The sequence below is a fragment of the Siphateles boraxobius genome, unplaced genomic scaffold (assembly GCF_051911475.1).
Source record: "Siphateles boraxobius isolate OS27281-9 unplaced genomic scaffold, OSU_SipBor_1 30, whole genome shotgun sequence".
Taxonomy (NCBI): domain Eukaryota; kingdom Metazoa; phylum Chordata; class Actinopteri; order Cypriniformes; family Leuciscidae; genus Siphateles; species Siphateles boraxobius.
Genome location: NW_027508920.1, coordinates 3,060,483 through 3,085,786, shown reverse-complemented (window position 1 = coordinate 3,085,786; position 25,304 = coordinate 3,060,483). Strand labels below are relative to the sequence as shown.

Genomic DNA, 25,304 nt, shown 5'->3' with positions numbered 1-25,304 from the left:
CTGCGCTGACCAACTGGCCCCGGTCTTCACGCAGATCTTCAACAGATCATTGGAGCAGTGTGAAGTTCCCTGCTGCTTCAAACGCTCCACTATCATTCCTGTCCCCAAAAAACCCAAAATCACTGGACTTAATGACTACAGACCTGTCGCTCTCACGTCTGTGGTCATGAAGTCGTTTGAAAGACTGGTGCTGGCCCACCTGAAGGACATCACTGGACCCTTGCTGGATCCCTTTCAGTTTGCTTACAGAGCAAACAGGTCTGTGGATGATGCAGTCAACATGGGACTGCATTATATCCTGCAACATCTCGACAGACCAGGGACTTATGCAAGGATCCTCTTTGTGGACTTCAGTTCGGCCTTCAATACCATCATGCCTGGTCTTCTCACAGCCAAACTGACCCAGCTCTCCATACCATCCTCGATCTGTCAGTGGATCACCAGCTTCCTGACGGACCGGCAGCAGCGAGTGAGACTGGGGAAACACACATCCAAGACACTCACAATCAGCACTGGTGCTCCCCAAGGGTGCGTTCTCTCCCCACTGCTCTTCTCCCTGTACACTAATGACTGCACTTCTAAAGACCCCACTGTCAAGCTCCTGAAATTTGCAGACGACACCACTGTCATCGGTCTCATCCGAAACAGTGACGAGTCTGCTTACAGACTGGAGGTTGAACAGCTGGCTGCCTGGTGCAGTTATAACAACCTTGAGCTGAACACGCTCAAAACAGTGGAGATGATCGTGGACTTCAGGAGGAACAGCTCAGCACTCCCCCCACTCACCATCATGAACAGCACTGTGGAAGCAGTGGAGTCATTCAGGTTCCTGGGCACTATCATCTCTCAGGACCTGAAGTGGGACAATCACATTGACTCCACTGTGAAAAAGGCCCAGCAGAGACTGTACTTCCTTCGCCAGCTGAGGAAGTTCAACCTGCCACAGGATCTGCTGATTCAGTTCTACTCAGCCGTCATTGAGTCTGTCTTGTGCGCTTCCATCACTGTCTGGTTTGGTTCAGCTACCAAATCAGACATCAGGAGACTACAAGTCTCCGACTTAAGTCTGTCCGACCAAAAATGACAGAGTATTTTAAGTCTATTTTGCTGCTATGTGAAAAAAATTTAGCAAAACGCACCGGCGCGTTTGCCGACCCCAGAGGGTTAACCATCATCAACCATTGATTCATCACATGCTCGTCCTTGGGCAGTCAAAAAAACAGACTTTACCTTCACATTGTAGAGCACAGTGTCTTCTTGACATGAGGTTGAAGCTTTCCCTGGTGTCTGCGTGTGCAATAAGTGGGCGGGTAATATGTTAGTGTTTCGTCTTGACGTCACAACGAAACGGCTTATGACTTGTTTGAAAAACAATTAATTTCATTGACTCAGAGTCGACTCTTACTTTTAAAAGACAATAACTTTATACGGTGCACTTTCAGATTTAAAACTTTGCAGGATGTTTTCATTCACTTAGAGCTATGTTACACACTACATTGAAAGGTAATTTTCAAAAATCCATAATAAGGGCCTTTAACAACTAGCTTACTAACTATAAGGAGTAATTATGAGTTCATTGAGGCAAAAGTCATAGTTAAAGGGATAGTTCACCCTAAAATGAAAATTCTGTCAGTAATTACTCCCCCTAATGTTGTTCCAACCCCGTAAGACCTTCGTTCATCTTCGGAACACAAATTAAGATATTTTTGATGAAATCTGAGAGCTGGGTCACTCCTCCATAGGCTTCTAAGGGATTGAAACTTACCAGCCCCGAAAAGTTATTCAAGACATCGTTAAAATAGTCCAAGTGACTACAGTGGCTCAATCTAAAAGGTAGGGTAGCCAATGTGTTTCTAAAACACTTTTTGCCAAATTTGTTTAAACTGTCTTTATATACCAATACATATCAAAAATGTAGGTACTCTGAAAAGGAGTTTATAAAAATAGAGTGTCTGTAGTCCGCTCAGAGCTGCAATAAACACAGCTCATTATTCCATTCGGACCGAGTGCTCTGATTGACTGGGCGACTGTCACTCTCCCTCGTTGGTATGGCTACCAGCCCTTCTGCAACAGGAGCTGCCCACATGCGCGCACTCGGTTGACTCGCTCATTTCGGAAGAGGAGAGGCGCGTACCGACCGCAAGCCACGAAGTCTCACAATTATGGCAGAGAAAGAGCAGTCAATAAGGTATTTTATTACCTGTGATTCTGACATGTCACTCCATCGCACTGCGCTCCTCTCCGCACTGGTAAACACGTCCTCCAGCTGAGTGGTTGGCATTGCGCGTTCAAGTGTTTTGGGGGCGTGGCTTAGGAATGAGCTCAGAAGGAAGGGGGTGGGAGTTTCTCTGTTGGATACTTTCAAAATCCAGCTGTTTTCTGATAGTTTCTCAGACTTACCTACCCCGCCTTTAAGTTTATCAAGCGACGAGAATACGAGAAAACAAAAATAACGACTTTAATTCAACTATTCATTTCCTTCTCTGTGGGCCTCTAGTCAGTTAACTTAGTGCGATAGCGTAGTGCTAAGTCACATGTAGGCTCACAATTGGCCGACACTGGTCGTGTGACGTACAACACAGAAGCACTGCGCTATTACACTAGTGAAATCACTCGAGGCCTACAGAGAAGGAAATTAATAGCTGAAATAAAGTCGTTATTTTTGTTTTTTTTGCGCACAAAAAGTACTCGTCGCTTGATAAACTTAAGATTGAGCCACTGTAGTCACTTGGACTATTTTAACGATGTCTTTAATAACTTTTTGGGGAACAAGTTTCAATCCTTTAAGAAGCCTATGGAGGAGTGATCCAGCTCTCAGATTTAATCAAAAATATCTTAATTTGTGTTCCGAAAATGAACGAAGGTCTTACGGGATTGGAACAACATGAGGGAGAGTAATTACTGACAGAATTTTCATTTTTGGACGAACTATCCCTTTAATAGGGAGAATTGGTCCCTAATCTAAAGTGTGACCCAAATAAATTCCTCACTACGTGACAAATACAGCAACAGTATAAAAAGATGCAGCTATGACTATTTAGGTGAACTGATAAAAGCTTACAAGTGATTAAAAATACTGAAACAGAGCTTCACAATTAATGGTTAAAAGATTGCAATGTCAATTTAAACACCCATCCAATTTTATTTACCCTTTGTTTAAACAGGCAGGTCAATTAAGAATGAATTCTTATTTTCAACAACAACCTGGCAGAGATCTTCTTCCTAAAATACAATGGTTCAGCCTATGTCTATTAAACCTTTAACAAGTACGATCACAGTGAAACATTTAAATCTGTGTTGGCGTTGCCGCTGCCACTGTACAAGAAAGAACAGTTGCATTAAAACAGCTTCAAACAGTCTTTTTAACCACACAGGTCACCAGTCATTGCTAAAAACACAAAAAATACACTGTTCCTTATACATAAAGCATATTCCATTTCATTCACATAGATTTTAACGACGTTTAAAAAAAGAAAATTTACAGGCATGTTATTTGTCAACAACCTACAGTGTACTTATTGTTAGTGATTTGATCTCAGTGTATTTGTCATGTTTGTAGTGGTTATATAGTTTAAATAATATGCCAATATTGGTGGGGCCCATTTTCAGGCTCTTGCCTGGGGTCCCACAAACCCAAAGGCCAGCCCTGCACAAATCCTACAAAATTATACTCTGGGTGGTACTTCGGTTTACTGAACAGACATTCTGGGAAAATTAGATAAATTGGTTAAAAACCTCTTAACCTTCGCCAGTGCGTCGGCGCACTGAAGCGTTTTTTTTTTTATTTAGTTCAAATTTACTATCAGATTTAATGTTATACCTTGACAAGCTATACATCATTAAAAATATATATGACTCAAGATTCAGTATTTGACCACTATTGTATTCTGAGAAACTTATAGTTATGTCTTAATTTGTGTCAGGAGTTATGAAATTAAAAAATGAGTCGATACCTTTAATATGAATAGGCTAGTTGCACGTGGCCGCCATGTTGGATTTCTGATCAGCGAGTGTGCGGTTGGACACTTCCGGTCTCGCTTTACGCCGGTGCAGGGAGCCGGAGAAAACGAAAATGATCTATTATAGTTGTTTATAGAATAAATTATATCACTTAAAATACTACTAAGATATGTATTACTATCACACGAGCAAATGGCAATTAAATACACGGATGCATAGTCAGATTAATGAATGAAATACAACTGTTCACGAAGAGAAGATTGTCTTGGACTCATGCTGCACGCAATGAGAATTATGCCTACTGTCAATATAGAGTTACAACTACGATTAGAGTTGTTTGCATAAAATACCGCGTGAACATTCACACGTTTGCCCTGTGATAGGCTACAATTTCTCTATAAATACTATTTTCTCAATTCTGCGCATACATTTTCACTTACTTGCATCAATTACTCGCTCAGTATTATCATCACATATTTTACATGCATGCTTTCTTTGCATCAATTATATTTATAGATAAAAACAACGGTGCAAAAAAATCTTAATAATTGCGATTAATTAAATTTTTTAACTGTAGTTAACACAAACAATTTAATATTGCTAAGTTTGTGTATATTTTACACGTAGTAAAATGCTGTATTATAAACACCAGACAGATAATGATTAATGAAACAGATGCTCTTTATCTCACTTGCACAAAATAAATGCAGTAATAACATAGAACGCATAGGTGAAATACACTGAAAATGATATGCATTTAAATTACATACTAAAACACAAACAGTTAGCAATAATAATGTTACCAAATAAAGTAATGCCGACTACAGACCCGGGTGTTTTGGGTCTGGTTGATTAAGTCATCCCTCCGGATCTTCTGCCCGTACTGCAGCGGCAACGGGGAATGCATGAAAACTGACTTTGTTGTAACGTGACGAAACGTAACGACACACAACAATGAAGTGCTGTGGCTGTCACCCTCTGAAAGGCAAGTCGCCTCTCTTGAATCCTAAAAATTGCGTGCAGCATGAGTTAAGACAATCTTCTGTTCGTGAACAGTTGTATTTCATTAATTAATCTGACTATGCATCCGTGCATTTAATTGCCATTTGCTCGTGTGATAGTAATATATATATATATATATATATATATATATATATATATATATATATATATATACATATACATATACATACATGGGCGGCGCTAGGGAGGGGCTAGCAGGTGCTTCAGCACCCCCAAGAAAGACCAAAGCACCCCGATAGCACCCCCAAACATAATGTCTGGAATCAATTATATTCAGGCTGTATTCTATGGAAGCCGCATGGTGAAGAAAAAAGAAAACTTATCTTGTTATATCGAGATATCAAGTCGTTATTTCAATATAATATCTCCTTATTTCTACATAATAACAGGGGTTTTCCTGCATTGAATTTTTTTTGGCGGTTGCCAAAGCAAATTTGTGTCCCGCCAAAGCCTTTTTTGATCGGTGAGTGATGTAGAATAGAATGACTTCTGCGCTTGACTGGGCGCACACGAGCAGAGAGAGAGAGAGAGAGAACGCAACGGCCGCGCGCGCGCACTCTTCAAACAACAGGAGCGATGTGTTGCTTTCTCTCCTTCGCGCATATTAATCAAAATCAATTGACACGATAGTAAAAGTTCGGAAGACCGCAGTTTCACGTGGAGCATTTGGAGATTTTTTTTCTCCTGAATTACCGCGGTGTGTGAATTGTGCTAAAAAAACACGTTGCCCTATCTTCTCTAAAAAGCGTTCCGCCCATTCAGCTGACATAAACCACATTTCACTAAACCAAAAAACCTATCCAGTGATTAAATATTTTCTGTATTGACGCAAATCTTGAGGGATGTCCTAAACTGCCGAGATAATCACACAAGCGTGCCGTAGGCTGGACGTCCACTATGACACGTCCGATACGCGAACGACTCATTTTAACCATTCACCTTAATGAATAGTTAAAACAACTGACCTGTCCAACACTGAACTCACGAGACCTCTGAATCGGTGTATAAAAAAATCGGTAACTTAATTAGATTAGTTAACAATTACTATTAATAAACTGCTCTTCTACAGCATTATTAATGTTAATTTCAATATTTAGAGAGTATGTAGGCCCACTATTGTGCCATTAAATAAGTGCATTTAGTTTCATTTTTGTTAAAATATTAGAATGTAATTTTTTTTATATCTATGCTGATTATGGAAATTGAACAGCATGAGTAAGATTCGCAATATATCGGAAGATAGGCTATGATGGGTCAGACATGATTTTGACCACTAAATTAAGTTTAGTTTTGTAGAAACCCTTTCTTTAAAGTGAATTTTGTTTTGTATAAATTGTATCTTAATTTTAATCATTTTTTCATCAACCAATTGCCTGGATATAATAAATAAGCAAATATAGCAGACAATATGATCATGATATGGAGGCGCTGGTGCGATTGCATTGCACGTGAACTGGAGCACATCTCATCATACATTTTGCTCATTTAAATAATTGTGTGTGTGTGTAGCCTAATATATATATATATATATATATATATATATATATATATATATATATGCGCAACTCCCCGTCAATGATCTAGCACCCCCTCAGCACCTGCGTTAAAAATTATCTGGCGCCGCCCCTGTATATATATATATATATATTAGTAGTATTTTAAGTGATATAATTAATTCTATAAACAACTATAAGAGATAATTTTCGGTTTTCTCCGGCTCCCTGCACCGGCGTAAAGCCAGACCGGAAGTGTCCAACCGCACACTCGTTGATCGGAAATCCAACATGGCGGCCACGTGCAACGAGCGAATTATGAGCGTCAGCTGGTCCACTCATAAAAAACACCCCGTGCTGTCGTCATGACAGCGATTCACAAAACAACGTCCCTCAGGGCTTTAGCTCAAAAATGTGCAGATTTGGAGAAATATTGATATATTCTCATAGATTCACATTTTCTATAGACATATTTCTATATTTTCTATAGTATTTATTGAATTTATACCCAAATGCGTCTATGTAATCATTATGATCGCTTCTTACTGAGATGTGCTGTGTTTTCAATTCATACCAATAGCCTGAGGGCGCTATATGCACAATAATAGTCCATATATGGATCATGAAGAAGACCCATAGTCATGTGACATTCCAGGACGACTCTGATAAAAAAAAGTAGCTGACAGAGATCGCTGTAACATGCAGATAAAGATATTTTAAAGACAAAAAACATGATTGCAATGATATTTGAGTTACCTGTGTTCTTCAAGCAATGCCAGGTATTTTATAATAATAGATTATATTTATAATGTAATGCTAATCTATATAGATTTCATCATCGTGCAGAACACTATAAATAATACATTTACTGTCGGATTTTTTTTTTTATCTGAAGCCAAATTAGATCATAGAAGATTATTTAAAACACTCGACTTGCATTATAAAGTAAGTTTGGAGAACAAACATGGTTTTAATCTCATAAATGGTCGTTTATTGATGGTGTGCTAAGCTAACATGCTAGCTAGCCCAGGTGCACCTGCCACCAGCAGTTATTGTTTTATGATTGTTTTCTAAATAGGAATGCTTACTGAAATGTTTCAGTGCATTTGATACCAGTTTCAAATATTTAGTGAGAACTTTGATAAAAGAAATTAGGGTTTGAAACCCTATGAATAGCCTGTGAATAGCCAGTCGTTAGTAGCTATAATGCAGACAAAAGAAATGCATATTTAGAGCCATAACCAGTCTGGAGAGGTGTAAATGTGTGCAGGGGGAGACTGACACTGAATGGGGCTCGTTTGCACCACAAAATAATAGAGACAATAGACTGAATAGATGACTCAGAAGATGACTAAACATCAGTTTGCATTTTAGAGTCTAATCAAAATAAAGTAATTTGACATGATCTTGAAAAACATTTAACTAAATACAGATTTTTAGACTTATCATTTTCAGATTTTAAATATAAAATGGTCACACATATGGCTTTAGCTGCAGTGTATTTCTAGATTGCTCCAGGGCCAACTTAAATTTTATTTTCATGAAGATGTTTCATAAAAATAAATTTCTAATAACTTTACAAAACTTTGAAGCTATTTAAAAAAAATCATTATGACAATAATTAATTCTATATTTACAATAAACTACCAGGTGTCAGCTTTCAAATGAGATCATACTTGTGCATTTAGTGCAAAGGGTTCATGAACTGTATCTGCTTCAGTTTGGGTATGTCATTTCTGGGGATTTTTCAAAAGTGGGCTTGCAGCTTAACAGGTTAAAGTCTGACCTGGTCGACTGAAGCGGGGCCAAGTGTCTTTATAAACAGTCATCCACGAGCAACGATGAAACTGCCTCTGTCTCTGTTTCGATCTGAATGTGGACACAAACAAAAAAAAGAAAACATTCAGTAGTATAATTCTCAGGCTTTGTGCACATAACACAAATCTCCAGGACTTACTATGATGCAAGAGATGAGATCAGATCCATTTGTTCATTTTGCAATATTCGAAGTAGTGGATGATGCAGACATCTACACAATGGCGAGGGACTTTCCACACTTGGTCACGTCATGCGAAAATACTTGGTTGTAAATGTTCTTCAAAACGTATTCGAGATATATTGCATCCAATCACTTAAACCAATTCAAACTATGCGACTCGGCCAAGTGAAAATAGATCTGGTTGTTCAAAGCACATACTGTATTTAAAAAAAAATCTCCTCCCAAAATAGTAAAAAAAAAAAAATGGTTCTGCTGTCGGTAGGCATGTGCCGGTATAAAATTTTCATGCTGCGATTAATTGATTGAGCTTTTATCACGGTAGGGGTGGGCAGTATGACCAAATTTCTGTTTCAAGGTGTGACTAACTTTATTTCACGGTAATGATATATTTCACGATATAGTTATTAGGAGCCAAGCACCGAAGGTGCGGAGGCACCTATTGTATCGGTTCCGGTTCTTAGTAGGGGCCAAGCAGACTCGTCGCCAGACCTCAGTCTTAAGGGGGGCATATGAAATGTATGGGGGGGCACAATTATTATTAGCCTACAGTATGTATATTTATAATAATCAACTCTAGTCGCGCAGCACGTAATCATCACGTTAAACATATAACCAACAGCAATATGACCAGGTAGCCTTGCCTACACCACATTACACAGAAGCAATGTTACAAATATCCATAAAACACTTGACTATACAACATATTAGATGTAACACCAGAAACATCTCTCAAACATTGCATTTTAAAGCAGTCAACAGAGGGATATGCATTGCCATGACACACATACACACACACACACACACACACACACTCACACACACACACTAGCGTAGCCAGGAATCTCAATGTAGGTGGGCCCAGAGAAAATCAGGTGGGCACAGCCTAAAATGCATCTGTGATCAAAATAGGCCAACACAACTACAGCTCCTTGAATACACCACAGTTTAATCAGAGCTAGGGGTGGGTGAAAAAATCGATTCTTAGATGCATCGCGATGGGGACGTGGACGATTCTGAATCGATTCAAAAATGTCAAAAATCGATTTTCAAAAAAAAAATATATATATTTTTTTAGATATGTAGCCTATTTATAATGACGTAATATTGACGGAACGCAAAAGACGGAACTCTGAAGCGCGGAAGTGCAGTGCCAAGACCGTCTGTCTGTGGCGTGCGCACATAACAGAGACGCGATGGCTGAGCGCGAAATCCAAACACCCTCCTCGTTAAAAGCTGACGTGTGGAAATATTTTGGCTTCTATGAAGTTGAAGGGGGAAAGGAGCTGGACAAGAGCCACACTAGTTGTAAGCTTTGTAGAATAAAACTAAAATATTTCGGCAACACGACAAATATGAGAAGCCATATGACACGTTTCCACCCAGAGGAGGAAAAACACTCGGCTGTACCAGAGCCGTTTCTCTCTATGGCTCTGGGCTTTACCGGTGTTCAGACGATTTCTGCTGCCTTGTCGAAAAATGCTACCCAAACGCGAATCGATCACAGATAATGTTGATTCATTCTCTATTGTTTCCATAATGGTGTAAATCTCACAATATTATAACATTGTTTATTTCATTTTAATCAGGGTAAGTGTATGGGGAGCATATTTTGATATTTTAAATGAACTAGCAATTATCACATTTGATATAACAAGTAAAAATGATATTTTTATATGAAACAAAATTATAATAAAATTCGAAGTTAAGAGTACAGTATAATGTACTGTTTTTATTTTTAAAACGGTGTGAAAAGTAAAAATTATCATCAAATATTCATATTTGACCTGTCAAAGTTTCCTACAAGTCTCCACAGCAAGGATGCATAGATTTATGGGCGTGGTAAGCAGAAGAAAAATGAGTCTGCACATGCACCAGTAAGTAGCACATCTCGATGGGTAGCATGAATCGTCAGAACACCTGTTGTTGTTATATTATTAATTTACTACAAGTATGCTGCTTGTTCAGGCACACATTTATTTTCCTGTTGGTTCTTTGCAATGTTAATAAAATATATTGTACGTTAATTCTTTATGGGTCATTACTTTGTACTTTTAAAGCAAAGTATTTATATTCACACACACACACACACAAAAGATTCAGATAATCGATAATCGCTTTAGAATCGAATCGCAGGCCTCTGAATCGTAATCGAATCGTGAGGTGCCTAGAGATTCCCACCCCTAATCAGAGCACAAGCATGTAAGTCATCATAAGCAATGTTAAGAACATAACGATAAAAACAGCATTTCCACTGCGTGCGGCCACACTACACACACGCGCGCATCTGACAGATACAAAACAACACCATCATCAAATCAGCAGGACAGTAGTGGACAGTGTGTAAAAACAATGCTTGGTCATAGTCTGGCTCAGCGGCCACATAAGCTACGTTAAATAAACAACATTGACTGGGCAACTACATAGTAAACGTAGATTGGCTTACTTTTGATGACTAGCTTATAACAGGAGACGACGGGGCTTAGAGTTGAACACTGCAATGATTTCGTTATAGTCCAACGATTCAGTCAATTCTCTTTCAAATGAGAGCAAGTTGCTTAGTAAATTGCTCTGTTTCATTTTAGTTTATACTTAGCTAAACTTCAGTGTCCCTCTGTGAAAATGCTCGTCGTTGTGAAGGGGGGATGGGCTGTTCGCAATCTGACTGCGAAATGCGCTACGCGGGCATTTCGTCATCACCATGACAACCAAACAAGAATCTAGAAACATTGAGATTTATTTTTATAGGTCAATAATTGTGATAATCGTAAAAGAATTCCCTCCGGCTACTTTGTGAGGCCACTGACTGGATGGGCCTGACTGACATGGGGGTGAGCCCAGGCCCATCCAGGCCCACCCGTAGCTACGCAAATGACACACACACACACACACACACACACGCGCACGCAAATACACTCGCACAGATACTTTGAGTGGAGGCAGCGCTGTCCTCTCTCCAGTCCCAGTACAGCGGGAGGAAGCGTTTCTCCGAGCAGAACCTCCTCAAAGTATCATTCCCCTCGGAAAGAACTGAAGCGAGTAAGCCGTCGAAAAACTCGTTTTGAAACAGCTTTCAAAAATGCGCGGTAACTGTTGAGCGGCTTAGTTGTACGTTACGTACGTAGCCTAACGTTCTTTTGTAAGGCCGTGATAGGCTGTTGCAGTGTAGATTCCCTATCAATCAAACTAAATCACACCATTGTTTCTTTGTATTTTTAATATTTTAATGATAAAGAATGCAACATTAATGCAACACAAAATTAGCAGCTATGATAATATTAAAATTAAATTAAAATTAAATTATCTGTGCCTCAAGTGGGGGGGCACAAGCATTTTTGGGGGCGGGCCCGGCCCCCTATGGCCCGCCCATAGCGACGGGTCTGGGGCCAAGCACCGAAGGTGCAGAGGCACCAATTGTATCTGTTCCGGTTGTTATTAGGGGCCAGGCACCTATTGTATCTGTTCCGGTTCTTATTATTAGGGGGCAAGCACCGAAGGTGCGGAGGCACCTATTGTATCTGTTCCGGTTCTTCTTATTATTATTCTTCCGACTGGGCGTCTATGGCAGCCCATAGGACTGTTTCCGGGAAAGTTGTTCCGATTTGACATTGTGATAGAGGACAGTCCTAACAGTAATTGCACCGATTTTGGTGTCTCTAACTCATTGCCTCTAGCACCACCACCTGTCCAAAATTTCACTTTTATTATGCTAATAACTTTTGAACCGTAAGGCCTATCAACAAAATTATTTTTTCCTCTGATTCTAGAGCTCATGACAATTCGATAGCGCCCTATGACGTCATTTTCCGTCATAAAAATATGGCCGCCATTTTGAATTGTTCAAAAAACCTACTTTTTCGAACTCGTCCTAGACGGTTTGTCCGAATTTCACCAAAATTGCACCAGATCATTTTCAGGCAGTGGGGACAAAAAGTTATGGAATTCAAGTTGATTCGTCAAACCGTTTTCGATAAACGCACGAAAAAAATTTACGAAGCGCTTGCAAAAACAGACGTAAGCCTGTATCTCCGCAACACTTTATCGTATTATCACCAAACTTCGTACATGTCATCACAAGCATGACCTGAGGCTACATGCTGCGTTTCGGCGCAGCGCCCCCTACTCGTCCGGAGACACAGAAAATGGTTATTTTTGCTTATAACTTCTGAATGGTTTGTCCAAAAATCATAAAAGTGGTCTCGTTAGATTCAGGGCATCACGTCGAGTCGAGCGATATCCAATTTTCCCAGATCGGCCATTTTGGCTGTCGGCCATTTTGAATTATGTGTTAAAATGCTGTATTTTCTGAACGCATGAACGAATTGTTACGAAACTCGGTATGGGTCATCAGTACGATGCCCTGAAGGAGCCTGAAAAGTTTCGAAACAGCGCCACCTAGGAGTAAAACATTTTTTTCAAATGCTTATAACTCTGGGTGTGGTTGACTTATTTTCACGGGAGTCATCTCCTTATGTTCCTGAATACTTGCAGAATCCACAGATACCAAACATTCTAGGTTTCGTCTCATGGTTTGTGTAGCGTTGTTATTTAGCGCTTAAAGAACATTTGCAGATATCTTCGAAACCGTTAGTCCGATCGAGACGAAACCACGGTCAGAAGTTTGCAATCATAGCTTGTTAAAGGCCCAAATTTTGGCCCAAATGCCAAAATATTGATAGTAAGGGGTAGTAAAATTCAATCAAAGTCACGTGTCAGTCATTTTTGACACGTTTTTTCATATAAATGTCTATAACTCCGAAGCGAATTGAGATATTTTCACCAAATTTGGCACACACATGTATGGGCTCATTCCGAGGACACATGAAAAAAATTGTGAGATTTTGCCTCTTGGTGGCGCTATAATAGAACAAAACATGAAATTCCCATTGACTTCAATACAGTTTTGTGATGTAAAATGCTGTACTTAACAAATGCATTACTGTAACATTATGAAACTCAGATTTTGCCACCAGCACCATCCCCTGAAGGTACTCAAAAACAGCACCACCTGTTGGTCAAAAGTTACAATTATATTTCCAAAAATGCTAATAAGTTTTGAAAAAATATGCCTATTGTAATGACACTGGTCTTAATAGATTTCTTAGGTCATGTCGAGAACATAGATACCAAGTTTGACGTATTCGGACGAACTTCCTGTCCGCCATCTTTATTTAGTTTCAAAACCTTCATTTTCGAACTTCGAGACCATTCGTCCGATTTTCACCAAAATCGAATCATATCATCTCCAGACAATGCCGACTAAAAGTTATGGATTTCGTGACGATAAACGAAACCGTTTTCGCATACCGCAGCAGCAAAGTTGAGGCATGCTGCAAAAATGACTATTAAGTCTTTATCTCTGCAATGCCTTCACATTTTGACACCAAACTTTGTATGTGTCATTGTCACCTCACTCTGACCACATCATATCGATTTCATAACTGCGCCACCTATTTGTCGAAAGTGATAAACCATTAAAATCTTAATCTTAAAAGTTACTGTATATATGATTTTTCAGCCATTTTGCCAAAATTCTCTTAAAATGTCTTTAATTGCTCCTTGCTGCAGTTGGTCTGCCACTCCCACCCATGATGGCATCTGTTGCCGCTTCTTGCGCTTGGCCCCGGTAATGGCTGCTTGCAGCTATATTTTATATATGTAGTTATTCTCGAAAAATTGACAAAAATGGCTTTGTATAATAAACCCAAATACTATAGAAATGAAAATTATTTCACCTTGTTTGATTTTGATTTTTCTTTGGTAAATTATTACTTTGGTAAACTATTTTGATATCTAAATATAGTAAACAACACACAATCATCAACTTTTAGATGTACTGCCCCCAACTGACCGATATTAAATACAACTCATAGGTGCAATTCAACGTTAAATGAAGTGTTGCTGAATAATTTTTATTGTACATTTTTGCCATGTCTGCATATTATACTCCGTTTTTAAGGGGCTTATTTTTCTCTTTTTGTGATATCTGGCAACCCGTCACCTGGAGCACCTGGAGTATTTTTAAGTTCAGAAGTGTCTAGAAGGAGAGCAGCAGTATGAAAACCGAACAGGAGCTACTGTTAGTGTTGACTAAGTAGTTTAAATTATACACACCTTGTAACTGCGTCATTAGTTTACCATAGCCCTGTGAATACTGACACACCGCGGTCAAGCCAGCCGCAGTTTGAAAATACACGGTCAAGCCAGCCGCCAAAAAAAAAAATAAGCGCCTATTACTATGAATACGGTAATTTCAGTAACAGCAGAGAGAGAACGTGCTTTCATGGCACTTGAGTTGCCCAGATCTATCTATCTATCTTTTTTTTTCTATCTATCTATCTATCCATCTTTCTTTCTATCTTTCTTTCTATGTATCTTTCTTTTTTTTCTTTTTTTTCTATCTATCTTTTTTCTCTTTCGATCTATCTTTATTTTTTCTCTTTCTATCTATCTTCTTTCTTTTTTCTTTTCTCTTTTCTACTTTCTATCTATCTTTCTTTTTTCTCTTTCTATCTATCTTCTTTTTTCTTTCTTTCTATCTATTTTTCTTCCTTCCTTTCTTTTATCTATCTATCTATCTGTTTTGTTTTTTTCTTTAGAGGTAACAAGACATTTTTTATGTAGAGGTTTACAGCATAATTATTTGCAAAAAAGCAGATCAAATAAAGTATACACTCTTTCTAAATGCCTCTTTTTTCATTTTTTACAGTATTAAAATGACAGTTTCTCTTGAATTCAATGTCCCAGACAGTATGCACACCTCATTTGAAACAATTTTACTGCAGCATTTTAGAGATATATGCCATTATTCTACTTTAAACAAATAAAAAATACATTTCTAATAAGTAGAGAAAAATAATGGTCAGTTTCTATATGGGATGTCCCATACAGTGTGCACACCTCATATCTAACCATTTTACTACAGCGTTTGAGATATATGCCATTATTCTCCTTTAAACACCTATAAAAAACCTAATTTCTAATAATTAGAAGAAATGAATTGTCAGATTATAAAGGGGATGTCCCATACAGTGTGCACACCTCATATGTAACCATTTTACTGCAGCATTTGGAGATATATGCCATTGTATTGTCTAATTAAAACACCAATAAAAAACTAATTTCTAATAAGTAGAAAAAAACAATGGTCAGCTTTGTTTATAGTTTTGTCTTGTTTCTATTTCCTCTACTCTGGATTTCCTCCATGTGTGTATTGTTTTCTAATTAGCCTATTTTTATTTAATCCCTTCTGTTTACTCTCTTCATTGTCAAGTTTTGTTCCTTGTGCACTGTAATGTGTATTTTTTCCTAAATAATTTATTCTTTGTCTTTTTTTTACATTAAAGTATATTTAAATCCTACAGTGGATGTACAAAGTACAGACAGAACAGCATGTTCCCTTTTGAACGGTCACTTCGTATTGCGTACCTATATGCAGTGGGGAAACTCCTTTTCCTCAATTACTTAAGTCTATAATGTAAAACACATTTGCAGTTGCACAACCAGCACAGAGAGCATCTGACTCGCTCATTGGTTGCGCTGTGGCAGCTGCACATCCAATGCCTCTGACATGTGCGCCAATGAGCTAGCATTAAGCCAAGCACGTCAGAGCTAACCAAGGGGCGGGGCCTGAGCCTATATTAGACCCCGAAAAGCACCAAAATGGCAGATTTCACTCCTTCAGCGACAACTCCACGTCCCTGAGCTTTTACTGAACCTTCGCAGTTGAACAAGCCCTTCAGCCTGAGCGAGCACCCTTTCAGCGGAGTACGCCTTCGGTCGTTTTCTCCTGATGCCGTTGCCGTTGTTTCAAATGCCTCTCTCAAGTTGCACGAGGCCGACGATCACACGAGCTGCATCTCATGCCTGGGAGTCGACCGCGCCGAGAATGCACTCTCTGCTGGCGGATGCTCGGCCTGCGAGAGCATGCCCATCTCCGTCCAGCGAACGCGGCTAGCTCTCTCTCTCGAGACGGCTACGCCGTTTCACCCGCGCTTCCCTTTCCGGCCTTACTTCGGCCGAGGAAGAAGCAGCGCCGCTGCCCACTGCAGCCTGAGAGCATGGAAGTTAGTGAATGCACGCCGGCCGAGGCACGCAGGCCGAGTCCCCACGTGCTTCACTTTCTCCTGCTCAAACGCCCTCACCGGTCCTGTTCGTGGGAGATTAGCCCCCACCCCATGAAGTGAAGTGGCCACAATAACAATATCGTGAATATTCATTACCGCGATGTATCGCATTACCGAATACTTGCACTGTGGCCAGAAGTGGTGCAAAAGTTGCTTCTGTTCCAGACATGGTGTCTTTCTGAGAATGATCTCATCGGATCTTGTTAAATGCAAAATGCGGTCCATTTATATACAAAACCTTAATTTTAAAGTTAATTCTCACTCAACTATGGAACTTTGCCATCTGTGTGAAGACATGCTGTCCCAGTGACGCAACGAGATGAGCGAGAGGCACCTGACCCAGAGATTGTGGGTTTGAGTCCCGTGTGGGGTAACTTTGTAAAAGTGTGTGTAATTTTGTATCATTTAGAGCCAATAGCTGCAGTTCTGCCTTCAAAAAGAATCTGTAAAATTAAACGAACCGTTGTTTGAGTGGCATACTCTTTAAAGCAACAGGCTATAGCTTTAAAGACTGTTTGATCAAATTCAGTGTGTAGCAAGTGCTTAAGGCGAGACACGGCAGGCAAAAACATCGATTTTTCATGCAGTGGTCAGTTTTGAGATTTTGGGCTAGTTTACTCCTTCAATATCTGTTCTTTCAAGCTGCTTTAAAGCGAATTTAATTAAAATATTTTTTTCCGTCACGTCATCCGCCCGATCCGCGGTTTATCCACGGAGTCCGCGGCTATAACCGCCAATCACGCATCTCTAATATGTAGCTAGTATGACTAACAAAATGCTTTCTCTGTGTCCAGATTTGACTGTAATGAAAAGCTGATACTAAATCAACATGAACTCAACTTTGACAAAAAGTAACTAAGTCTGAATAAAAACCCAGCAACCAGGGAATACACAGCATAGATATGTTTATATATAGGGCTATACAGCTATCTAGTGGTTACACTATGGAATTGCAGGTGATAAATGGTGCATAATTTAGAGATGCTCTTGAAATACATGTTAAAAGGAAAAAATATTATTATAACTCATTTTAGTAAAATATTAATTCTGAATACCCCCCTGATCAGTAGACCGGTGAAATTATACATGCAGTAGTCCAGATACTAAGCCTACATTCAGCAGCATCAAGATTACAAACTAATATGGCCTGGTGAGCAGGATACATGCACTGAATACACAGAAATTTTCTTTCTAAACACACCAGCTCGAAATTCAGTTTTAGCTCATATAGTCAGCCTAATGGTGCACCTTCCTTCCTTCCATCCTTTCTTCCTTCCTCATGTGTGTGTGCATTAAAAGTACCATTTCGGCAATGAGAACATTTCTGAGCCAAATAAAGATAAAGATGTGTTCTGGTGAAATGAAAGTCTGAAGAATACAGATCTTATTTATTTTGCGTTAGCATGAAGCTGAAGCTTCAAAATACATGAAATTACACTTATGAATAACAGTTCTCTTTCGAGATGTTCTCTCGTATTGCATAAGTTTAGCTTACGCTACGGGAAAGATTCATCTTCGAGATACTGAAGCCAAAAAAATTTTCCTTAATTTTGTATTCCTTGTCAACGCAGTGCAGCAGCTAGCAGACCTAGAGCAGGCCATCTCGCGTGCTCATTGGCTGCCCTGAGGCAACTGCTGCAGCCTACCAGTGAGCCCGGCGTGACGTTACGCCCAATGAAGGGCGCCCGTCGCTTCATAGCGTCACAGCCCGCCAGAATGGGCGTGACCTAGCGTATAAAAGTAGGGGCTGTAGGCTGAATTCTCTGATTTTTCGTCTCTTCAGCGAGCTCTTCGCATCGCTGGATTTTAGAGAAGCCGCCGCCGCCGTCAAACAGTGAACAGCCAGCTTAGGACAGCGGTGAGGAAGCCGGCCGTCTTCGCCACCTTCAGCCATCAGTGCGAGCTACGCTATCCGGCGACATATGTAGAGCCCCACTCAGCGCCGGAGACCGCCACCTGATCTACGCTCTCTGCCTGGGCCTGGAACACGCAGAGCTCGCCCTCGCGTCCGGGGTCTGCAAGCTCTGTGAGGAGCTTCCGCTGTCGCCCCTGCGGGCTCGAATCGAGGCGTTTAAAACCGCAGCAGTCACTCCGCCCTCTGTGGGACCGCGCAGGAAAGAAGCGCCATTCCCTGAGACAGCCGGAACCTGTGGCCACAGCGACGCGCACGCCGGATAACCTCCCTCGAGCCTCACTTTCGCCTTCTCCGCCTCTCCTCACTGACGCGCATCTGCCGCTTACGAGCCTCACTGCCGTCGCATCGGAGGATGAGGCCGAGGAACACGCCACGAAAGACTGCTGCTCCTTCCTGGCATCGGACAGCGAGGAATGGTCGCTTCATTTCCGCCACCTCGTCGATCCAGGAATCTACCCATACCCGCGCTGGAGCTGATGCGGAACTGATGCGCCTGCTGACACAGGCTGTTGACCGTCTCGGGCTCGAGTGGTCGCTGCCAGAGGAACTCGCGCCGAACAGGCTCGACGGCTGTTTCCTTCAGAGTCGCCGCCGCCATACAGCTTCAGCAACTAGGCCCGCTCCATTCCAGCCGGAACTTCATGCGGAGCTGACGAAGTCGTGGAGTACACCTTTTTCTTCAAGACTTCAGTCACAGGCCTCCTCGTCGCTCTCTCAAGTGGACGGCGCCGCCAAGAAAAGGTACACGGCTATTCCCCCTGTGGAAGAGGCGGTCGCAGCGCACCTTTGCCCGCCCTCTGCGAGATGGCGGTCACGGTCAGCCCTCCCGTCTAAAGCCTGCAGAGCCACGTCCGCCTTGGTCGGCCGCGCTTATGCCGCCTTCGGCCAGGCCGCGTCTGCTCTACACTCAATGGCTGTGCTTCAGAACCTGCAAGCCGACCTCCTCCGTGAGTGGGATGAGAAGTGGCGGGATCCAGCTGCGGTTACGGATCTGAGGAGTGCGACGGATCTCTCTCTCCGCGCCACCAAAGCCGCAGCCCAAGCCATCGGACGAGCCATGGCCGCGTTAACTGTGACAGAGAGGCACCTCTGGTTTCACGGTCAACTGGACCAAGAGCTCATTACTGCCCAGCCAGTCAATTTCCTTTTTAGGAATAGAACTGGACTCGGTGACCATGATGGCTCGTTTATCGACACTGCGCGCACCGTGTTCGCCACCTAGCCGGGTCTTTCCAGAAGGGCAGCTTTCTCCCTTTGAAACTTTTCAGAGGAAGTTGCGCTGTATGGCATCAGCTGCAGCGGTGCTTAAGCTGGGCCTACTGCGCATGCGCCCGCTCCAACGCTGGTTGAATGCTCGCGTGTCCCGCCGAGGCAGGGTGTCTGGTGGCCAGAAAATCAGAGTGACTCAGACCTGCATAGCAGCTCTGCAGCCCTGGTTAGTGGCCGACTGGTACCAGCAGGGAGTAATGATGGGAACCATCTCTTATCGGAAAGTCATCTCGACAGACGTGTCCAACTCAGGTTGGGGCGTGCTGTTCGAGGGCAGACCGGTCTTTGGCCAGTGGTCAGACCAGGAGAAGGGTTTTCACATAAACTGTCTGGAGATGATGGCGGTCGAGAACGCGCTGAAGTGCTTCCTCCCGTTCATACAGGACCAGCATGTTCTTGTCCGCTCGGACAACATATCTGTGGTTTCCTATGTAAACCATCAGGGCGGTGTCAGATCCAGAAATCTCTGCAATCTGACGGAACGCCTCCTTATTTGGTCTCAGATGCACCTGCACTCGCTGGGGGCGGTGCATGTGCTTGGCCATTTGAACGACGGCCCAGACAAACTGTCCAGGGACAATGTTCCCCCAGGTGAATGGTCCCTGCACCCCCAAACGGTCCAGAAACTGTGGCGCCTATTCGGCAGAGCTGAAGTCGACCTATTTGGGTCAAAAGACAACGCTCAATGCCCGACGTTCTTCTCGAAGGACGAGGACGCGCTGGCCCAGGTTTGGCCCAGCCTCCCGCTATATGCTTTCCCTCCGGTCTCTTTGTTGCCACAGGTGATCAAGAGAATCAGGGAAACGCGCCACTCGGTGCTCCTCATAGCCCCGCGTTGGGAGAATCAGATTTGGTTCCCGGAACTAGCACGGCTGTCACATACAGCTCCGTGGCCGATTCCGGTGAGGGCAGATCTCCTCTCTCAGGCTCGCGGCACGATCTGGCATCCCCATCCAGAGCGCTGGTCTCTGCATGCATGGTTGATCAACGGGTACTAGTTGCCCTGCCAGAAGGAGTGATGAACATGATCACGCAGTCTAGAGCCCCTTCCACGAGAAGGCTCTACGCGTCTAAATGGTCGGTGTTCTCTTGATGGTGCACCGACAGAGGTCTGGACCCGCGGACATGCGGGGTGGCGCATCTGCTCACCTTCCTACAAGAGCTGCTGGATAAGGGAAGATACCCATCCACGCTCAAATTATACGTGGCGGCCGTGGAAGCGTTCGCAGAATCGACGCATGGCCAGTCACTGGGAAGACACGAGTTGGTCATCCACTTCCTTAGAGGAGCTAGAAGGATGAATACGCCGCGCCCCCCGTCGGTTCCCATGTGGGATCTTTCGTTGGTCCTCGTGGCCCTGAAAGCTTTTCCATTTGAACCACTAGACTCCGTGGGGTTGAAACATCTATCACTGAAAACCGTCTGCACTGTCGTCAGTAAAACGTGTGGGGGACCTGCATGCGCTGTCTATCAGCGCGTCGTGTCTTGAGTTCGGGCCAAATGACTCTAAAGTCATCCTCAGACCTAGACATGGCTATGTCCCTAAAGTGATGGGCACTCCATTCAGAGCGCAAGTTATTTCATTGTCAGCTCTCCCAGCATCTGACAGTGAAAGTGATGTAGATCTTCTCTGCCTTGTCAGAGCGCTGAGGGTTTACATTACGCGCTCCGCCTCCTTCAGACGTTCGGAACAGCTTTTTGTTTCGTTTGGTGGGCGCACCAAGGGTCTCGCCTCCTCGAAACAGAGCCTGTGCAGATATAGCAGCCGCTTATGCGTCGAAAGGTCTGCAATGCCCTCTGGGCATCATGTGTAGCGGCGGGCTGGAGCTCCCCGTATACCTTTGTCAGGTTTTATAACCTAGAAGTTCCTGCCTTGCAGGCTAAACTGTTGTCAGTTTGAAGGAGAGGATTATTCTGCCCAGATCTCCTGCTCAGATCACTCTCACATGACTCAGCTCTCCTGGTTGAGCTGCACTAAGTAGGGTATGTGCCATGTGCCTATACAGACCGGCGCGATGCTCTGTAATTCCTACGTGTGCTTATGTACAAGTGATGGCCCGCGTGGCTGGCCACCTTATTTTTCACTTATGGGGTTCCCCTGAAAGTTCGGGGTCTCATGGTGGATGCTTGGCGCGCACGGCGTTGACAAAGTGTTCCCGTAGCGCAAGCCAAACTTACGCAATACGAGAGAATCTCTCGTAAGAGAACAATACTCGGTTACTAACGTAACCTCGGTTCTCTTTAGAGAGGGAACGAGTATTGCGTAACCGGCCGTGCTCGCGCCACGAGCGACTTCGCTTCAGTCGACGAAAAACCAGAGAATTCAGCCTACAGCCCATACTTTTATATGCTAGGCCACGCCCATTCTGGCGGGCTGTGACGCTATGAAGGCGCGGGCACCCTTCATTGGGCGTGACGTCACGCCGGGCTCACTGGTAGGCTGCAGCAGTTGCCGCAGGGCAGCCAATGAGCACGCAAGATGGCCTGCTCTAGGTATGCTAGCTGCTGCACTGCGTTGACAAGGAATACAAAATTAAGGATAATTTTTTGGCTACAGTATCTCGAGAAGATGAATCTTTCCCGTAGCGTAAGCTAAACTTACGCAATACGAGAGAACCTCTCTAGAGAGAACCGAGGTTACATTAGTAACCGAGTATCGTTATTTTTACAGTTAATAATATTTTTTTCTTACACTTGAAGGGCGATTTACACCTTTACAAATCTTCTCTTGCACATGCAAATTTATTTTACGCTTGCAATCTTATGTACTCTTTCACAAAACTTACCCTGCGCATTCAATTCTTTGTCATCATTTTACCTTCATACTCTTGTGCCCGGCGTGACAAGAGAGTGACAGGTAGGCTTTGGAAATAGGGATGGGACAGGGATGTTGATTTTGGGGGTCTAATGACAGTGTTACATTTATCATAGTGTTGTTGTAAAGCCTGGTTCACACGGCAGGATAATTAGGCCGATTTTAGCCCCGATTTACCCCTTCAGACAATCTTAAGTATGCTCCGATTATCGTAAAATAATCTGATCAGATATTCCTGCCGTGTGTGGTGTGTTAAGAGTCCTCCCGTCTGCTCGGAAGGACATCGGGACCGCTCCGATCTCAAATCGGGGATATCCAACATGTTGGATTTTTTTGGCCCGATTTCTCCTGTGTGTGGTGTCCCCTGGGGACAAACGAGCACGCAGCCTGTGGACTGTGGCGTTTAGCCAATCAGAAAGCGAGGTGACAAGGCGCAGAGGAAGCACCGGGAAACAAAATCAAAACAGCCGTCCATGCTCGCGTTGTCTCCACTTCTTTGACCATCGCCTTTTCTTTTGATAAAGTTTTTTTTCTGTTAAAAATAAACTACAAACTATCGCCACTGCAACCTCTTCGTCCGCCCTGATTGTTTACTCTGAAGTCACGTTTGATCTCGAGGGATTTTTAGAGATTTTCCGTCTGACCTGGGAATGCTCGGGAGTCAAATCCGTTCGTGTGTGATGTGTTGATTTTGCCGTGTGGCTGCACACCACACACTGTACGACCAAAACTGTTAGACCCGTGATTTTTTATCCCCCTGTGTGGGGTCTCTCGGGGTTTGGAAAATCGGCTGACAATTTTAAAATCGTCCCGTGTGAACCAGGCTTAACAGTGAACATTTTCATGAATGGAACAATGATGGATTTGTAACAGTAGAATAAAATATCATCTCATTCATTGTGTTGTATTGGTCAGTTTTACTTTTGCAGTACAACTTTTGAGTTTTTAGTTTAGTGGCAAAAACAAAAGACATTGAAATAATGCAGCCATATCAACTTATGGACATTGAAGAAACATTTTCAATGAGAGAGAGAGAGAGAGACGCACACACATACACACATTAACTGTAGGCTGCATCACACACACGCACGCACAATTATGGATCTGTTGTAATAGTATAACATTATGGGATGGCCTTTTTGTTTATAGTCATTTACTGTTTGTTTGCCCAATTGGCTGCTATGAGTGCATGGTCTACTCCCTGGTCCTTTCCAAAAGAAATTGGGTTTTTGCCACTCAAGTGTACTGTTTCAATAAACTCAACAAAGAAGGAACAGCTTTTGACACAACATGCATTGTAATTTTAGTGGCGGAAATTGAGAGAGGACTGGAGTCACTGCACAAGACTAGGGAGCAGATCCGGCAGGCCTATGCAGACGTTGATCCAGAGTTGGCAGAGTTGCTGAGGGAGGATACTCATGCTGTAATTAACATTGGTGTCTCTTTTGATGGCACCTGGCAAAAAAGAGGCTTCACTTTCCATTATGGCATTGGTATTTGCATTGACATTCTTGCAGGACTGGTCACTGACTTTGAGGTCTTATCCTCTTACTGTCATGCTTGTGTCCTAAAGCAAAGTGCCAAGAATGAGGGTAAGATTACTGTGGAGGAATTTGACAGCTGGAGGGAGACGTACACTGACTGTGCAAAGAATTTCACAGGGTCTAGTAAGGCAATGGAGCAGGAGGCAGCAAAGAGGATGTGGGCTAGATCAGTCAGTCGCCACAAGCTGCGGTACACTGAGATGCTCTCAGATGGGGATAGCTCTGCTTTTAAGGAAGTACCGTCACTGAACCCATACCCTGGGCATGAGATTGTAAAGCTGGAATGTATAAACCATGCTCACAAGCGAATGGGCACAGCGCTCAGAAAATTTAGTCCCGAGCGCAAATTGGGAGGCAACGGTTTGGGGAAACTGACCGCAAAGAAATGCAAAACACTGTAAAAGTATTACAGGGGGGCAATTTTGAATAACCAGGGGTCACTGGATACAATGAAAGCAGAGATATGGGCAGGCCTTCTCCACTGCATGTCAACAAACGAAACACCATTGGATACTAGGTGCAATCCATCTTGGTGTTGGTATCGGAGGGCAGAAGAGAAAGATGAGACCCCCGAAAGCTACACACGACATGCTGCAAATTACATATCCCATGAGGTGGGCCAGAAACTTCTCCCCATCTATCACCGCATGTCAAGCTACAGCTTGCTGCAAAGAATGCAGCATGGTGGCACACAAAATGCAAATGAGTGCCTCAATTCTGTGATATGGGCCCGCTGCCCAAAAACTATTTTTGTAGGCAAGAACAGGGTCGAGGCAGCGGCAAGCATGGCCATCTCCTCTTTTAATGAGGGTGCCTCAGCTATGCTTAATGTGATGGCAAACTTCTGGCTGGAGAGCACACTTATTACAGTGAACACCATCAAGCAGACAGACATGCTCAGGGTGTCCAAAGCAAACGCCATTCAGTCTGCAAGTGCAAAACGCAAATGAAAACTTGTGATTACAGACAAGAACGTGAAAAGGCACCAGCAAGAGATGTCAGAGGGACCTACATATGGTGCTGGAATGGTAAATGGTAAAAACTTTTGAAAGCTGTGACAGCTACTGTTGGCCTTGTTCTGTGTCCAACAACTGTTTAGTGGTGGTTTTGTCAGCAACTTTGTGCATGATACACCAATGTTAATTAACTGAGTTAATGCAGTT

At 42.7% G+C, this 25,304-nt stretch overlaps 1 protein-coding gene across 5 annotated transcripts in view; it reads right to left on the bottom strand.

Moving 5' to 3' along the window:
• tcf25 (TCF25 ribosome quality control complex subunit) overlaps positions 1-25,304 on the bottom strand; it is a 189,558-nt gene that overhangs the window by 127,372 nt on the left and 36,882 nt on the right. For all 5 annotated transcript variants that reach the window (XM_077248130.1, XM_077248132.1, XM_077248131.1 and 2 more), the window contains exon 6: positions 8,263-8,345. In XM_077248130.1, the coding sequence (XP_077104245.1) occupies positions 8,263-8,345 (83 nt within the window). The remainder of the gene's footprint in view (positions 1-8,262; positions 8,346-25,304) is intronic.